General features: G+C 35.3%; 1 protein-coding gene across 1 annotated transcript in view; it reads left to right on the top strand.

The window, feature by feature from the left end:
* RB1 (RB transcriptional corepressor 1) overlaps nt 1-17,406 on the top strand; it is a 186,319-nt gene that overhangs the window by 85,140 nt on the left and 83,773 nt on the right. The window contains exons 13-17 of the mRNA XM_003270074.4: nt 1,899-2,015; nt 4,587-4,643; nt 5,046-5,077; nt 5,158-5,234; nt 6,242-6,438. Of these exons, the coding sequence (XP_003270122.3) occupies nt 1,899-2,015; nt 4,587-4,643; nt 5,046-5,077; nt 5,158-5,234; nt 6,242-6,438 (480 nt within the window). The remainder of the gene's footprint in view (nt 1-1,898; nt 2,016-4,586; nt 4,644-5,045; nt 5,078-5,157; nt 5,235-6,241; nt 6,439-17,406) is intronic.

The raw sequence follows: 17,406 nt of genomic DNA on the forward strand, positions 1-17,406 counted from the left end.
CTGCAAAGGGCATAATTTCATTCTTTTTTATGACTGTATAGTACTCCATCCATAGTGTATAAGTACCACATTTTCTTTATCCAGTCCACCACTGAAGGGCACCTAGTGCCCTTACATAGACAATTCCATGTCTTTGCTATTGTGAATAGCACACCAGTGAACATATGAGTGCATGTGAAAGACATTTTCTAGAGCTCAATTTAAAGCTTAACTTTTAATGAAGCTTAAAAGCTTAATTATGTAGATGATAAGTTGCATATGTCAAAGTGAACATGCCTTGAAGGTCATTATGTTTTTCCTTCATTTTACTTCCTTATTAGTTCACGTTTCTTCATTTTTAAAATTAACACCACCTTCCCTCCATGTAAAATCTTAGAAGCTATGAACATTTTAATGGACAGTTTGGCAACATTCTTTTATGACAGGAAATGCTTGTTTGTTATATGTTTCTAAGATTTGTGTGCTGTTTTTTTTTTCAGGAATATAGAATTGCTGATATTCTAGAATGTGAAAATGTTGACAGATAATGCACATTACAATGAAAATTATAATCTTATTTTTTTTTATATATATATATTTTTGAGATAGAGTTTCACTCCGTCACCTAGGCTGGAGTGAAATGGCATGATCTTGGCTCACTACAACCTCCACCTCCTGGGTTCAAGTGATTCTTGTGCCTCAGCCTCCCAAGTAGCTGGGATTGCAGGAGCCTGCTACCATGTCCAGCTAATTATTGTAATTTTTGTAGAGATGGTGTTTCACAATGTTTCACAGGCTGGTCTCAAACTCCAGACCTCAGGTGATCTGCTCACTTCAGTTTCCCAAAGTGCTGGGATTGCAGTCATGAGCCACTGTGCCTGGCCATAATCTTAATTTTAGAAACTTTATTTTTGAATGTATATATTGAATGTGTTTTATGTATAAAGGATAAAAAAATAGAATAAATCTTTGTAGCTGATGAGAATCATGCTGTGATTACTTTTTATATATCATAATATGAATTATATAATATTATAATATGCATTTTAATACATCATCTTGTGATGTGTTTTAATTATTAAAGTTGAATAGCCCCACTCCAAATGATACATCTATTGGAACGTCTTTTGCAACAATTTCCCTATCTTGTATTTCTGAAAATGTAATTAAATGATTTAGCTAATTCATAACTCTTTCGAAGCACATTTTAAAATTAGGAAATGGGCCGGGCATGGTGGCTCATACCTGTAATCCCAGCACTTTGGGAGGCCAAGGTGGTTGGATCACCTGAAATCAGGAGTTCGAGACCAGGCTGGCCAACATGGCAAAAACCCATCTCTACTAAAAAGACAAAAATTAGTGAGGCGTGGTGGCGCGTGCCTATAATCCCAGCTACTTGGGATGCTGAGGCAGGAGAATCACTTAAACTTGGGAGGCGGAGGTTGCAGTGAGCCGAGATTGCACCACTGCACTCCAGCCTGGGCGACAGAGTGACACTTCATCTCAAAAAAAAAAAAAAAAATTAGGAAATGATACCAAGCTCAAGCCTTGGTTTTATTTCATTTGCTTTTTTGGAAGCAACATACATCCCAATATAACTCTTAATTGAAGATATTTTATGAGAATGTATGAGGCTCTTTCTGATGGATGGAAAGCTTAACAAATTTGCTCTTCTCTAGCCTAGTGGCAGAAGATTTAGATAATAGGGTTTTTTAGTTGTACTCTAGTGTTTTTTGGTCATTAACATCCAGTGAAATGATATTGTCTGCTTATGTTCAGTAGTTGTGGTTACCTAGTTATTGTGGAAGTGTTTCCACATTTTTATAAACAATTTAAAAAGTCATATATTATGGAGCAGAAAATATTAATTCTGATTACACAGTATCCTCGACATTGATTTCTGTTTTTACCTCCTGAAGAACTGCACAGTGAATCCAAAAGAAAGTATACTGAAAAGAGTGAAGGATATAGGATACATCTTTAAAGAGAAATTTGCTAAAGCTGTGGGACAGGGATGTGTCGAAATTGGATCACAGGTAACTTGAATTCATTTTAATTAGTGGTACTATAGAGTAATAATGTTAAAAGCAGCCTCTTTCCAGTTTGTATAAATACTCTAACAGTATTTGTCTAGTAGTATAAAATACTGGCAGATACTATATCCCTGCTGCCTATGTATGCTGCTATTTATGGGAAACTATGGAAAACTACCTCCCACCCCATTATAAAAACTATGTAATAAAGGAACACATAGCCATTGTAGAAATTTTGGAAAGTATACAACTAAGAAAAAAATTGAAATCTTTGATATTAAATTTTTGATTTTGCTTTGACTTCTACATGTATGACTGTTCATGTATGCATATCCTAATGTGAATGGAACTACACATGCCATTTGTCAGTGATATTATTGAGTGATATTATTATTATTTCAGGAAATCTAAAGCTAATATAATAGGTAGGAGCATGGGCCATGGAGTGACAGCCCTGGCTTTATATTTGGTTCTACCATTGTTGATCTTGGACATGTCATTTAACTTCTCTGAGATTCAGGTTCTATATTTGCTCTGCTTTGTTGTGTGGCATTAATGAGGATAATATACAAAAATATATTGGAAAACTGGAGTCCACTGTACACATGTATTTCAGTGTAGTGAGGTTATATTTTGATGCCATCAGTGTTTTAAACATTGATATTTAATGGTTCTTTTTGATTCTACAGCCACGCACCACTTAACAGGGATATGTTCTGACAAATGCATCATTAGGCAGTTTTGTTGTGTGAACCTGGTAGAGTGTGTTTGTACAAGCCTAGATGGTATAGCCGATTGTACATCTAAGCTGTATGATACAGCCTATTTGTTCCTAGGCTACAGGCCTCTACAGCACGTGTACTGAATACTGTCGGTAATGGTAACATAATGTGTTACCATTTGTGTATCTAAATGTATCCAAATATAGAAAAGGTAAAGATATAGTACAAAAGATAAAAAATGGAACACCTGCACAGAGCACTTACTATGAATGGAGCTTACAGGATTGAAAGTTGCTCTGAATGAGTCAGTGAGTGAGTGGCAAGTGAATGTGAAGGCCTACAACATTACCTATGACATGACTGTACACTATCGTAGACTTTATAAATACTACACTTAGGCTAGACTAATTTCATAAACATTTTTTCTTTCTTCATTAGTAAATTAACCATAGCTCACTGCGACTTTTTTACTTTGTAAATCTTCAGTTTGTAAAAAACTTTTGACTCTTGTAATAACACTTAGCTTAAAACACAAACACCTTGTACAGCTGTACAAAAATGTTTTCTTTCTTTATAATCCTTATTCTATACGCTTTTTTTCTATTTAAAAATTTTTTCAATTTCATAAACATTTTTGCCAAAAACAAAGACAAACACACGCATTAGCCTAGGCCTACACAGGATCAGGATTAACAATACCACTGTCTTCTGCCTCCAAATTCTGTCCCAAGTCTTCAGGGACAATAAAATGCATAGAGCTGTCAACCCCTATGATGATGATACTATCTTCTGGAATATCTCCTGAAGGAGCTGCCTGAGGGTGTTTTACAGTTAACTTTTTTTTTTTTTTTACAAGTAGAAGGAGGATGCTCTAAACTAATAAAAAGTATAGTATAATAAATACATAAACCAGTAACATATTCATTATTAAGTATTGTGTACTGTACATAATTGTATGTACTATACTTTTGTATGACTGGCAGTGCAATAGGTTTATTTACGTCAGCATCATCACAAAGATGTGAGTAATGCATTGCACTACAACATTACACTAAACAATAGGAATTTTTCAGCTCCATTATAATCTTATGGGACTACTGTTAGATAATATGCAGTCAGTTATTGACCAAAAACATTGTTATGCGGTGCATGATTATACATAAGATTTTTGCTCTTAATTTGGAATGAAATAATATGGTGTGTGTTTATATCTCTAAAATTTGGTTATTCTTTCAAATAATGGGAACTAGTTATTTGGCTAAAACTTCTTGCTCATAAGGTCAGTTTGATCTGATTTTTGCCTATGTCAGTTTTACTAAATTTATGGACAAAGACTGTCCTCTTAATCCTAAACAGCTATCTTGAAAATACATGTCCTAGGTCATGAGAAATGTTATATAAGGTACATAAAGTGCTTAAAATAGTACTGGGCACATAACCTATCTTTAGTATGAATGATATAAAGTGAAATGGAGTTAAGGAAATCCAGGTACTGGACCTACCCTCATGTTAATTTACTTGGGAATGTTAATCACCACTTAATACTTAAGTCGTGAGTTTTAGACAAGCTAGCTTTTTTGTTGTCTTGGCGGCAATATTTCTAAGAAGGGTGAGAAGTATGTTTTAAGAAAAGGCTTTTTAAACAATTAGTAATTGTCAGCTGGATATAGTGGTACATGCCCATAATCCCAGCCTCTTGGGAGGCCATAGCAGGAGGATCTCTTGAGCCCAGGAGTGTGAAGGCCAGCCTGGGCAAAACAGTGAGACTCCATCTCAAAAAAAAAAAAAAAAAATTCATAATTGTGATTTTCTAAAATAGCAGGCTCTTATTTTTCTTTTTGTTTGTTTGTAGCGATACAAACTTGGAGTTCGCTTGTATTACCGAGTAATGGAATCCATGCTTAAATCAGTAAGTTAAAAACAATATAAAAAAATTTCAGCCAGGCGCGGTGGCTCACGCGTGCAATCCCAGCACTTTGGGAGGCCAAAGTGGGCAGATCATGAGGTCAAGAGATCAAGATCATCCTGGCCAACATGGTGAAACCCTGTCTCTACTAAAAGTACAAAAATTAGCTGGGCGTGGTGGTGCACACCTGTAGTCCCAGCTACTCGGCAGGCTGAGGCAGGAGAATCCCTTGAACCGGGGAGGTGGAGGTTGCAGTGAGCTAAGATCGTGCCACTTCACCCCAGCCTGGCAACAGAGCGAGACACCATCTAAAAAAAAAAAAAAAAAAATCAATGCTGACACAAATAAGGTTTCAATTAAACAACTTCTTCTTCTTTTTTTTTTTTTTTTAATTATCTGTTTCAGGAAGAAGAACGATTATCCATTCAAAATTTTAGGTAAATTTTTTACTTTTAGTAAAAAAATTTTTTCTTTTTATAGAAGTAAGTATTTTATAATCTTTTTTTTTTTCTTTTAGCAAACTTCTGAATGACAACGTTTTTCATATGTCTTTATTGGCATGCGCTCTTGAGATTGTAATGGCCACATATAGCAGTAAGTTAAATTTTCATACATAAACATTTTTGTTCAATTTAAAGTTAAAATGTGGTGTGTTTCTTTGGTTGGGGGAGAGGGATAGTGTGAGGTTAAGGGGAAGGAATGCTTATTTTAGATCACTATATACTGAAGAATGTAATTGGTCATTATAAGCCATTTAAGAGGCTTATTTGAGTTATTTGAGGCCATCTTGGGGATAATATTCACTAGGCTCCTCTTCTGAGCATACTGGTATACTGAATCCAAAAAAGGTACCTTTTGAAATCCCTCCGAAGACCTTTGAGATTGTAGAGTGCCAAAGGAGTATTCAAGAGTGGCCTCTACTGATATGGAAGCACTGCTATAACCTCCATGGTTATGAAACTAAAGATTGAAGCTAGAATCCACCGGATAAACAGAACAAAGGCCAATTACAGTGTTTTTAAAAATATAAATGTATATCACTTTGCAAATTATGTTGCAAATGTTAAAAGAAAGTTTCGCTTGCAGAAACAAAAGGAACATTTGTATAAGGATGCAAAACACAGAAAAAGAGGAACTTTTAGTTTCCTTATTAGTAAACAAATAAGGAAAACTGAATCCTCATTTATAACCAAGAAATGTGTATTTTAAAGAGATACCATTTTGTAACTAATGAAATTAGCAGAATCTTGAAGAATCTGTCTATCCTCTTACCAAGGATTAATGAGAATTAAAATAGATATGCTAATGAATGGCTGATAAGATACTAAATCTGTTCCTGATTTAAGTTTAGGGTATTTAAATCTTTGAAAATTTGAGATAAGCTCTAAGTCCTTTCTCTAGGAAAAACACAGATGTGCATGCACTCAAAATTGGAAGGCTATTTCCTATGAGTCCGTAGACTCTAAAATAAAAAATTCTGCTCTAAATAAAAATTGTTTAACCTTTCTACTGTTTTCTTTGTCTGATAATACCTTCCAAAAAAATACCTAGCTCAAGGGTTAATATTTCATAAATAGTTACTTTTTTTTTTCCATTTTTAGGAAGTACATCTCAGAATCTTGATTCTGGAACAGATTTGTCTTTCCCATGGATTCTGAATGTGCTTAATTTAAAAGCCTTTGATTTTTACAAAGTGATTGAAAGTTTTATCAAGGCAGAAGGCAACTTGACAAGAGAAATGATAAAACATTTAGAACGATGTGAACATCGAATCATGGAATCCCTTGCATGGCTCTCAGTAAGTAGCTAAATAATTGAAGAAATTCATTCATGTGCATATGGCTAACAAATTATCGTTAGTGAGAGGTATTTCTTAACATCTACCTCAAGAACAAATAGGGAATTTAATGAATAATGTTATTTCAGTCTGTAGCCCAAGAATCAAGTGGAATATTAGAATGGAGCTTTATTCGAGCACCCTAAACCATCTAATACAGCACAGTGATTTATTTAAGAATAGCTTTTCTTAAAACATGGCACTTTAAAACAAAACAGAATTTTTTTTTTAATACTTTAAGTTCTAGGGTACATGTACACAACGTGCAGTTTTGTTACATATGTATACATGTGCCATGTTGGTGTGCTGCACCCATTAACTCGTCATTTACATTAGATATATCTCCTAATGCTATCCCTCCCTCCTCTCCCTACCCCGTGACAGGCCTCGGTGTGTGATGTTCCCCACCCTGTGTCCAAGTGTTCTCATTTTTCAATTCCCACCTATGAGTGAGAACATACAGTGTTTGGTTTTCTGTCTTGGCAATAGTTTGCTCAGAATGATGGTTTCCAGCTATGTCCATGTCCCTACAAAGGACATGAACTCATCCTTTTTTATGGCTGCATAGTATTCTATGGTATATATGTGCCACATTTTCTTAATCCAGTCTATCATTGTTGGACATTTGGGTTGCTTCCAAGTCTTTGCTATTGTGAATAGTGCCACAATAAACATATGTGTGCATGTGTCTTTATAGCAGCATGATTTATAATCCTTTGGGTATATACCCAGTAATGAGATGGCTGGGTCAAATGGTATTTCTGGTTCTAGATCCTTGAGGAATCCCCACACTCTCTTCCACAATGGTTGAACTAGTTTAAAGTCCCACCAACAGTGTAAAAGTGTTCCTATTTCTTCACATCCTCTCCAGCATCTGTTGTTTCCTGACTTTTTAATGATGGCCATTCTAACTGGTGTGAAATGGTATCTCATTGTGGTTTTGATTTGCATTTCTCTGATGGCCAGTGATGATGAGCATTTTTTCATGTGTCTGTTGGCCACATAAATGTCTTCTTTTGAGAAGTGTCTGTTCATATCCTTCACCCACTTTTTGATGGGGTTGTTTGATTTTTTCTTGTAAATTTGTTTGAGTTCTTTGTAGATTCTGGATATTAGCCCTTTGTCAGATGGGTAGATTGTAAAAATTTTCTCCCATTCTGTAGGTTGCCTGTTCACTCTGATGGTAATTTCTTTTGCTGTGCAGAAGCTCTTTAGTTTAATTAGATCCCATTTGTCAATTTTGGCTTTTGTTGCAATTGCTTTTGGTGTTTTAATCATGAAGTCTTTGCCCATGCCTATGTCCTGAATGGTATTGCCTAGGTTTTCTTCTAGGGTTTTTATGGTTTTAGGTCTAACATTTAAGTCTTTAATCCATCTTGAATTAATTTTTGTATAAGGTGTAAGGAAGGGATCCAGTTTCAGCTTTCTACATATGGCTAGGCAGTTTTCCCAGCACCATTTATTAAATAGGGAATCCTTTCTCCATTTCTTGTTTTTGTCAGGTTTGTCAAAGATCAGATGGTTGTAGATGTGTGGTATTACTTCTGAGGGCCCTGTTCTAAACCAAAACAGGATTCTTTAAAGTATTTAGATAATTTATTTAAAGTACAGTTGTTATATATTTGAAAATGTAAATGTCTGCTCTTAAATTGTGAGATTATGCTATTTAGATTATTAAAAAGTGCATTTTTTTCTTGTTAAATATAGTAGGATTCATTTTTTCCCATTATTAAAGTATAAAAATCTATACTATTATTCAATTATAGGTATTGATTCGATCAATATAGGGGCACAAATTATATTGTCTAGGATTCTCTTTATAGCATTATGACTATTGATAAGGCTTTTGTTTTAATAAAAGTGGCAACTTTAGGTTATGGTCTTCAAATCTACATAGTTGGATAATACTTTGTGAATCATCAGATTTGTAGATTAATGGTTTCTTTTGAAACTGTGTTGCATGTTAAGTATGTATCTTTTAATTTGTATCAGTATATAGAAATGGTAATTAAAAAATTAAGACTTTAGGTATGCCATAATCCTAATTTGCACATGTAACCTTAGTTTTAATTTCCTTATGTTTTGAATTTTTAATGACTAAGTGATAATTTATTTCTTAGTGTTTTCTTGTATTGCCATATAGACAGAGTGAATAGAGGAGAGAAACATGGGAAATTGATAAAAGAATGTTACACTCCTATTATTGAATTTCATAACTACTTATGGAATGAATTTACACTTGAAAAGGAGTACTTAGAAGAAAGCTTTCTGAATCTGGGGAATTAAGTGAAAGTAAAAATAAATAAATAGATAAGTAAATAAAATAAGCACATAGAGTACTTTTTAAAGGCTTATGTGTCCTCTCCTCCCAGAAATTGATATTGAGATATTCCTGTATCATCTGAAAGTGACTATTGTTATTTCTTTTAGAGAATTAATTTTATTTCTATCAATACATATTTATTGAACATACACCATATGCCTTGAATTGAGAGAGATATTGTGAAGATACAAAAAAGATAAAGGCTTGGAAAATTGTGGAGGAAGTAATAGAAATTTACTGTTTAAAAATTGACCTGTTTAGCTCAGTTATTTAGGGCTTCTAAACAATATTCCTTTATTTTTGAGAATTTTTGGAGAAAAAGTGACAAGCCCAAAGTTTGAAAAAGAGTATGACTGATTTACAATAGGAGATGTGGAAGTCATAAGCCTCTGAATTTAAATATTAAATGTAGTATCTCTGGCAGATGAAGCTATAGAGACTTTTATTTAGTCATATATTTTTAGTGTTTGAGTCTTATATTACATTTTTAATCATAAAAACCTTGAGTGGTAGTGGATGACTTTGTGAAGATGTTATGCCACACAAATAGGATACTGTGTATTTTTCCTGTGAGAATAATTGACATTATAGAGAAGGGATATGGCATAGATACATTTGCATTTTCACAGACTTTTTTTTAAATTTGAAATATAACACATATTGAGAAAAGTATATATCTCAAGTGACAGTTTGGTGAATTTGTCACAAATTGAACACATCCGTGTAAACCACACCCAGATAAAGACCCAGAGCAAGCTTTCATAGTCTTTCGATTCTGTGTCATAATAAAAAATTCTTGTTAAAACTGTAGATTGATAGGAACATATTCACACAGAGTTGTTGACTGAGGGAGATTTCAAATGAGGTGCTGCTTACTTCTCTCCTGCCAATAATTTAATGAAAGAAAGAACATCATCTTATTTTTAATGGTTGTGTGGGGAACTGGGTTCAGCATTTTTGCTTGATAGCCTTGAGAAAAAATAAATCAAGAAGGAAAAAGCCCACTTCTGTTTCTTTTCATCCCAGAGAGATTAACGGGCAATATATGAGTGTAAGATGCTGGAAAAGTCTGTTGAGAAACCTAGTGAAATCTCATTCTCTGAAAATTTGGGGGATTACAGGTGCTTTAGAATGCATCATACCTAAGGGTTAGATGAAATGACTTCCAAGAGTTTGGCCATATTAAATCTGTTAAGAGGTTTATAATGCCAGCAGGTGATGAAATGAAATTTGGATGCCTTAGTTTCAGTATTTTCATAATTTATCATATTTTTTCAATAAATGTTTATAAATCAATGTATGTCAGATGCTTTATTCCCTATATGGTCTGTCTTTCCTGGACTATTCTGGACTCTTCCTATTGATCTCTCATTTGCTACCTTGAGACCATTTTTCTCACAGCAGCCAGAGAAATCTGCTCATAATGTAAATCTCATCATGCTAATTCCTCAGGTAAAAACCTCCTGTGGAGGACCTATTCATCTGGTAATGTTGGAAGAAGACCCTACCATATGACTTTCTGCAAAAAAGACCACTATACTACCTATTTGGAATATAAAAAGTAACTGACTGAAATTACTGAACAGGAAGAACAGACTGTAGCTGAGAAAGAGAAGAGGGGAGCTGGGAGCCTGAGGAGAAGGCTTTTAGTCTGGGGCTAAGTGCAGTAGGTATAGGGAAGGACAGTAAGGTAGGGCAGGGATGTCAGTGGGAAAACTATGGGTCTCTTCACCAGGGAAACTGGAAAATTGAAGCTGGGGAAACCTCGGCCACTGAAGAGAGTGGAAGAATCCTGCAAGGGAAAGAGCCAAGAAAGGGTACCCAGATTCTGTCTGAAACCTGAATAATTCCTGTGTGTCACAGACTCAGAGCAGCCAAATGAAGGGCAAAAGATCTGAACTGAGACTGGAGTTGCTGCCCAATAAACAGAACAGTTCAAGTTAAGCAAAGATAATTGTTTCTTACAACAAAACCATTCTCATTTTAGAAAAATAACAGAATTTAAGATCTTCACAATTTAACATTTATGATGTTCAGGATACAATTCTAAAATTATCCAGCATAGAAAGAAGGTCAAAGAAACCAAATGCAGGTTTATAGAATAGGAGCTTTAGGCCAGGTGTGTGGTGCACACCTGTAACCCCAGCATTTTGGGGGGCTGAGGTGGGAGGATCATTTGAGCCCAGAAGTTCAAGACCAGCCTGGACAACAAAGCAAGACCCCATCTCTAAAAAAAAAAAAAAAAAAAAGCTAGGTGTGGTGGCATGGTGGCATGTTCCTGTGGTCCTAGGTACTTGGGAGGCTGAGATAACACAGCAAGACTCTGTCTCAAAAAAATAAAAAATAAAAACAAAAAAACTAGAATGGGAGCTTTAAGTTAACTTTGGTTAGGCATTGCTAAATGATGGGGATACATTCTAGGAAACACTTCATTTAGGCAATTTTGTCATTGTGTGAACATCATAGAGTGTGCTTACACAAACCTAGGTGGTATAGCCTACTACACATCAGGGTAGAAATAGCCTGTTGCTTCTAGGCTACAGACCTGTATGATATATTTTTTTTTAATCTCTACTCTTGAGTATGTCTTTTTAATATTCAATGTGATGAAATTGAAGTATGTAGAGAGTTGCATACCAAAGTATGATAGTTGTCTTGAGGAAAAATACTTATTTTATTGGTTGAATTGTGAACTGAACCCGTCACTCTTTTCGTGAAACACATGTGTTACTTGTAAGACTGATGAGCAGTTGTGTTTATTCATGCTTGGGTATGTAGTAGATTCTTGAAAGTGAACAAAGTGAGCCTGTCACTTCAAAGAAAACAACTGACAGTAAAGGTTGCCAATGATAAATTTTGTGTTTTCAAGTAAAAATTAGAATTTTAGAAACTTGTATCCACCACTGAAAGCTTGACAGAGTCCTAATATATAAAATACTTTGCTGATGAAATTGGTGGTGATATCAATGAATGTGATTTTTAAAATATTGTATACAGAGATTTGTAAACATTTACAAGAAGTACATAATTCAGTGAAACAGTATTTCCAAATGACCAAATACATCGTTATAAAATCATTCATGGGTAAGAGATTCATTAAAAGTTCAAGATAAACCAATGGATTTTAAGGTCTTAAAATACGAAAAATTTATTTCGGTTCAATAAGATTGTTTCCAGTTCCACCCTGCAACTAATCTTTAAGAAACTATGACTTGTTGAGTTTTGGCGTAGTGTCAGAAAACAATAACCATAATTATCTGAAAAGGGTATTAAAGTACTCCTCCTCTTTCCGTATGAGGCCAGATTTTTCTTTGTATACTTCAACCTAAACAGCATATTGCAACAAAGTAAATGTAGAAGAAGATAGGAAAATTCGGCTCTTTTCTATTATGCCAGATAGTAAACACATTCAGAAGATCATAAAACAGTGCTATTGTTCTATCTTTTTTGTTTTGTAGAATATGGTTATTTTTAATTAAAAATTATTTATGTTAACATAATGGGTTTATTAAGATAAATATTTTTAAATTTTCTCAAGTTTTTTTGAGCCCTCAACATCCTTTAATATAAAAAAGCTATTAGCTACTTTATGCTTCCTAATGGAAGAATATATAACCACCTCGAAAACATGATGTTGAAAAAAGCCAGTCACAGAAAACTACATATTGTATAAATTCATTTATATAAAATGTCCACAAGAGACAATTCAGTAGAGATAGGAAGTAGATTATTGGTTGCCTAAAGCTGGTGGGGAGGACTAGGTGTTTCGAGGATGATGGCTAGACAATATGGTGTTTCTTTTTGAGATAATGAAAATGTTGTAAAATTGACTCACTATTATAGTCAATTTTATAACACTTTTATCATCTCTGTGAATATACTAAAAACTATTGAATTGTACACATTAAATGAGTGAATTGTATAGGATGTAATTTTTTTAATTTTTCAGTTTTAATTAAATTTTAACTAAATTAAGTTTTAATTACTAACAAAGTAAATATTAATAGATTTAACCCACACAAACAAAAGCTTTTGGGGTCCTTAGTAATTTTAAGAATATAAAAGGGTTTTGAGTCCAAAAAGTTTGAGAACCTTTGCCTATATTCTCTTCCCCACTCAGACTTGTCTTTCACTCACACAGCCATGTTTGTTTTTGCCTATCCCTGAGTCTTGAAATGCTTTCCTCTGCCTTCTTCTTGACCAGATTTTAAGGTCCATTTTGCCTTTCCTGATCATCCTAGTCTATAGTCATTCTTTCCTCATTTAGTCTTAAATTGTTTATTATCTATATACTTACTAGTCATTTATAAACTTTGTTTTACTATATGTGCATATCTCATGTTAAATTCATGTAAAGTACTTAAACAATATCTGACATTGTATTATAAAATGTAGCAGTTAATTACATAAGGGTAAAGGACAGAGAGGAGTCAACTTATGATGACATGCAGGTTTCTGGCTTGTATAACTTAAGTGGATAGTAGTGTCATTCATTAAAATAAGATATCTAGGATTGAATGAGGTTTGCTTGGGAAGATGAATTTCATTTGATTGAGTTTTAAGTAATTATAGGTCATTTCAATAGAGGTGTCAAGTAGCAGTTGGATATGTGTGTCTGGAACTTAGGAAAGAAATCTAGGCTGAGATTATGGATCTAAGAGCTGCCACACATGTGTAATAAAAAATGCCACCCTTTTTTGACAGTTTATCTTGTGCCAGGCACTTTGGTGAGCACTTCTTAAATTTAATTTTCATAATAATCCATGAGGTAGTTTACCCTAGATCAGGAAATGAATGCTTAGAAAAGTTTAATAACTTGCCGTAGACCACACAAGCTAAATGGCAAAATCTATGATTTGAACCCAGGTCTTTCTGGCTCCAAAGCTATTAATCCTTATGCTTTGCTGAGTAACTGAAGTTTGGAGAAGGGATAAGATCACTTGAGGGAAGAATATAGTATGAGAAGAGAAGGAGGCTAAAGATAGAATTCTGAGGAGCTCTAACATTTAAAGGATGGACAGAAAAGAGAAGCCTGTGCCTACAAAAGAGATCGAAATAGAACAGCCAGGAAGATAAGAGGAAAATCAGGAGAAGTGGTATCATAGAGAGACCGACCAGGTGCAATGGCTTCCGCCTGTAATCCCAGCACTTTGGGAGGCTGAGGCAGGTGGATCACTTGAGGCCAGGAGTTCGAGACTAGCCTGACCAACATGACAAAACCCTGTCTCTACTAAAAATACAAAAATCAGCTGGGTGTGATGGTGAATGCCTGTAATTCCAGCTACTTGTGAGGCTGAGGCATGAGAATCGCTTGCACCCGGGAGGCGGAGGTTGAGTGAGCCAAGATTGTGCCGCTGCACTCCAGCCTCAGTGACAGAGCGAGACTCTGTCTCAAAAAAAAAAAATAAATAAAATAAAATAAAAATTGAAGAAAAGGAAAAGGAGAGAGAGAGCATTACAAAGTCTGAGTGAGTGCTTGCTCACTCAGACTTTTCAGATAAGAGCTGAAAAGTTTTAGCAACAATGAAGTCACTGGTGACAGTCAACAAGAACTGTTAAATGAAGAGGTGGGGATAGGATGAGATCTGAATGAGAGATAAAGTGGACACCGTCATAATAGATGGCTTTTACCAAAAGTTTTGCCTGTGAAGAGAAATAAAGATATAACAGAAGTAAAGATACAGCTTGATGTATGTGAAGTGGAGGGAATATATACATATTTTTTAAATGAGAAAGGTAGGGTTTAAATATTGATGGAAAAGAGACATTAGAAGTATTCTCTATTGCCAGATAACAAATTAGTGGCTTTAAACAAATATTTTATTTTGCTTATGATTTTTTGGGTCAGGAATTTGGGGAGAACTTGACTGGGTGGTTTGTCCCTGACTATGTGTCAGCAGGTGTCTGGAGCTATAGGGTCCACTTCCAAGATGCTTCTTCACTCACAAGTCTGGCATCTTACCGCTCCTTGGTGCACACTCAGCTCTCTTCCTCCCATCCTCCCTCCCTAGAGTGGTTAGAATGTTAAGCTTTGGAGTTTTCACCTGCAGAGAGAAGATAGGAGATTCATAGTGAAAGTAGAGGTTTTAAGAAACAGGATATTTGGCAGGGTGCAGTGTCTCACACCTGTAATCCCAGCACTTTGGGAAGCCAAGGTGAGAGGATTGCTTGAGCCCGAGTTCAAAACCAGCCTTGGCAACATAGGGAGACCCTGTTTCTACAAATAATTTTTAAAATTAGCCAGGTGTGGTGGCACACACCTGTGGTACTTGGGAGGCTGAACTGGGAGAATTGCCTGAGCCTGGGATGTTAAGGCTGCAGTGAGCTGTGATTGCACCACAGCACTCCAGCCTGTGTGGTAGAAGGAGACCCTGCCTCAAAAACAAACAAAACAAACAAACAACCCCAAAACAAACAAACAAAAAGTAACAGGATATTTCATTAAATAATTCATTCATTAAATAATGAAGTTGAACTTAATGAATTTAATGAAGTTTAATAGATGTAGTGGGAGTAATAATGAGAGTGAAAGTGTAGGAGGTTGTAGTCAAAGAGTTGTTTCACCTTAGAATTTCTGGAGACAGAACATTTCTGAGTAGTTTACTGTATTCTAAGAACAGATCTTGGGAGTGCATGAGGATCCTGGTCAAGGAACCAAAAAGTACAGTGAGCAAGAGTCCAGGACATGTAGCGAGGAGGAATGTGACTGAACTAAAGACTAACATCTTTAATGCTTGAGGGGAGTAACCAGGAGACAAGTGGGACTAAATGGGGCAGAGGGCTAGAGAGGTCCTGAAAGCAAAACTCCTGGCTCACTTAAAAAAAATACGGATCTCTCTCTCAATACCTAATCCAATGTCTAACATATAGAATTTAGGTGCATAAAGCATTAGATTTGTAATGTCCTTTGATGAATTTACCCCTTTAATCATTATAAAATGACCCTCTCTTTATCCCTGGTAATATTGTTTGCTCTGAAAATTACTTGTGCCTGATATTAGTAAAGCCATTCCAGCTTTCTTTTCATTAATATTAACATGGGATATTTTCCCCATTCTTTATTTAACTTATATGTGTCTTTATTCTTAAAGAAGTGATTTTCTTATAGGCAGCATATAGTTGGGCATTGCTTTCTTAAATCTCGTTTAACAATATCTGCCTTTTAATTGGGATGTTTAGATTTAAATTTAATGTGACTATTGATATGGTTGGGTTTAAATTCTCCATCTTATTATTCATTTTCTATTTTTCTCATCTCCTTTTCCTCCCTTTCCTCTTTTTCGGCCTTCTTTTGGATTGAATTTTTAAAACTCTGTTTTGCCTTCTTTGTAGGCTTACTGTCTATACTTCTTTGTTTTATTTTGTAATTGGTGTTTTTTGATTTATATATGCATCTTTAATCTTTCATAGTCTTTAAATAGTATTACATTACTTCACATATAGTATAAGAATCTTAGAATAGTATATTTCCATTTTCCCTTTTCCAACCTTTGGGCTGTTGTTGTCATACATTTTGCTTCAACAGAAGTTATAAGCTCTACAATACATTGATAACTTTTGTTTTAAACTAATTATCTCTTAAAGAGAGTTCAAAACAAGAGAAAAAAGATATTTTTATTTGATTACATATTTTCCTTTCCAGTACTCTTCCTTCCTTGTGTAGATCCAGATTCCTTTTGTTTTCCTTCTGACTGTAAAACTTTTTTTTTTTTTTTTTTTTTTTTTTTTTTTTTTTTGGCATTTCTTGGCCAGGGGCAGTGGCTGATACCTGTAATCCCAACACTTAGCGGGGCTGAGGCGGGAGGATCTCTTGAAGCCAGGAGTTCAAAACAAGCCTAGGCAACAAAGCAAAACTGTGTCTCTATTCTTATAAAACAAACAAAAGGCATTTCTATTTTTTTTTTCTTTTTGAGATGGAGTCTCTCTCTGTCACCCAGGCTGGAGTGCAGTGGCGCGATCTTGGCTCACTGCAACCTCCACCTCCTGGGTTCAAGCTATTCTCCTGCCTCAGCCTCCTGAGTAGCTGGGATTACAGGCACACGCCACCATGCCTGGCTAATTTTTATATTTTTAGTAGAGACAGGGTTTCACCATGTTGATCAGGCTGGTCTCAAACTCCTGACCTCGTGATTTGCCTGCCTCGGCCTCCCAAAGTGCTGGGATTACAGGTGTGAACCCCCGCACCCAGCCAACAAAAAACATATCTTGTGTGCATGTCTACTAGTGATGAATTCTTCCAGCTTTTATGTCTGGAAAAAAACATTTTACCTTTATTTTTAAAAGGTCTTTTGCTGGGTATTGAATTCTAGGTTGACAGTCTTTTTGTTTTTTCTTTGAGTGCTTTAAAAATATTGCTCCACTGTCTTCTGGTTTGCCTTGTTTCTTTTTTTCTTTTTTTTGAGATGGAGCCTCACTCTTTTGCCCAGGCTGGAGTGCAGTGGCATGATCTCAACTCACTGCAACCTCTGCCTCCCAGGTTCAAGCGATTCTCCTGCCTCAGCCTCCTGAGTGACTGGGACTAAAGGCACATGCCACCATGCCTGGCTAATTTTTGTATTTTTAGTAGAGATGGGGTTTCACCATGTTGGCCAGGCTGGTCTCGAACT

This window comes from Nomascus leucogenys, chromosome 5 (assembly GCF_006542625.1).
Source record: "Nomascus leucogenys isolate Asia chromosome 5, Asia_NLE_v1, whole genome shotgun sequence".
Lineage (NCBI taxonomy): Eukaryota > Metazoa > Chordata > Mammalia > Primates > Hylobatidae > Nomascus > Nomascus leucogenys.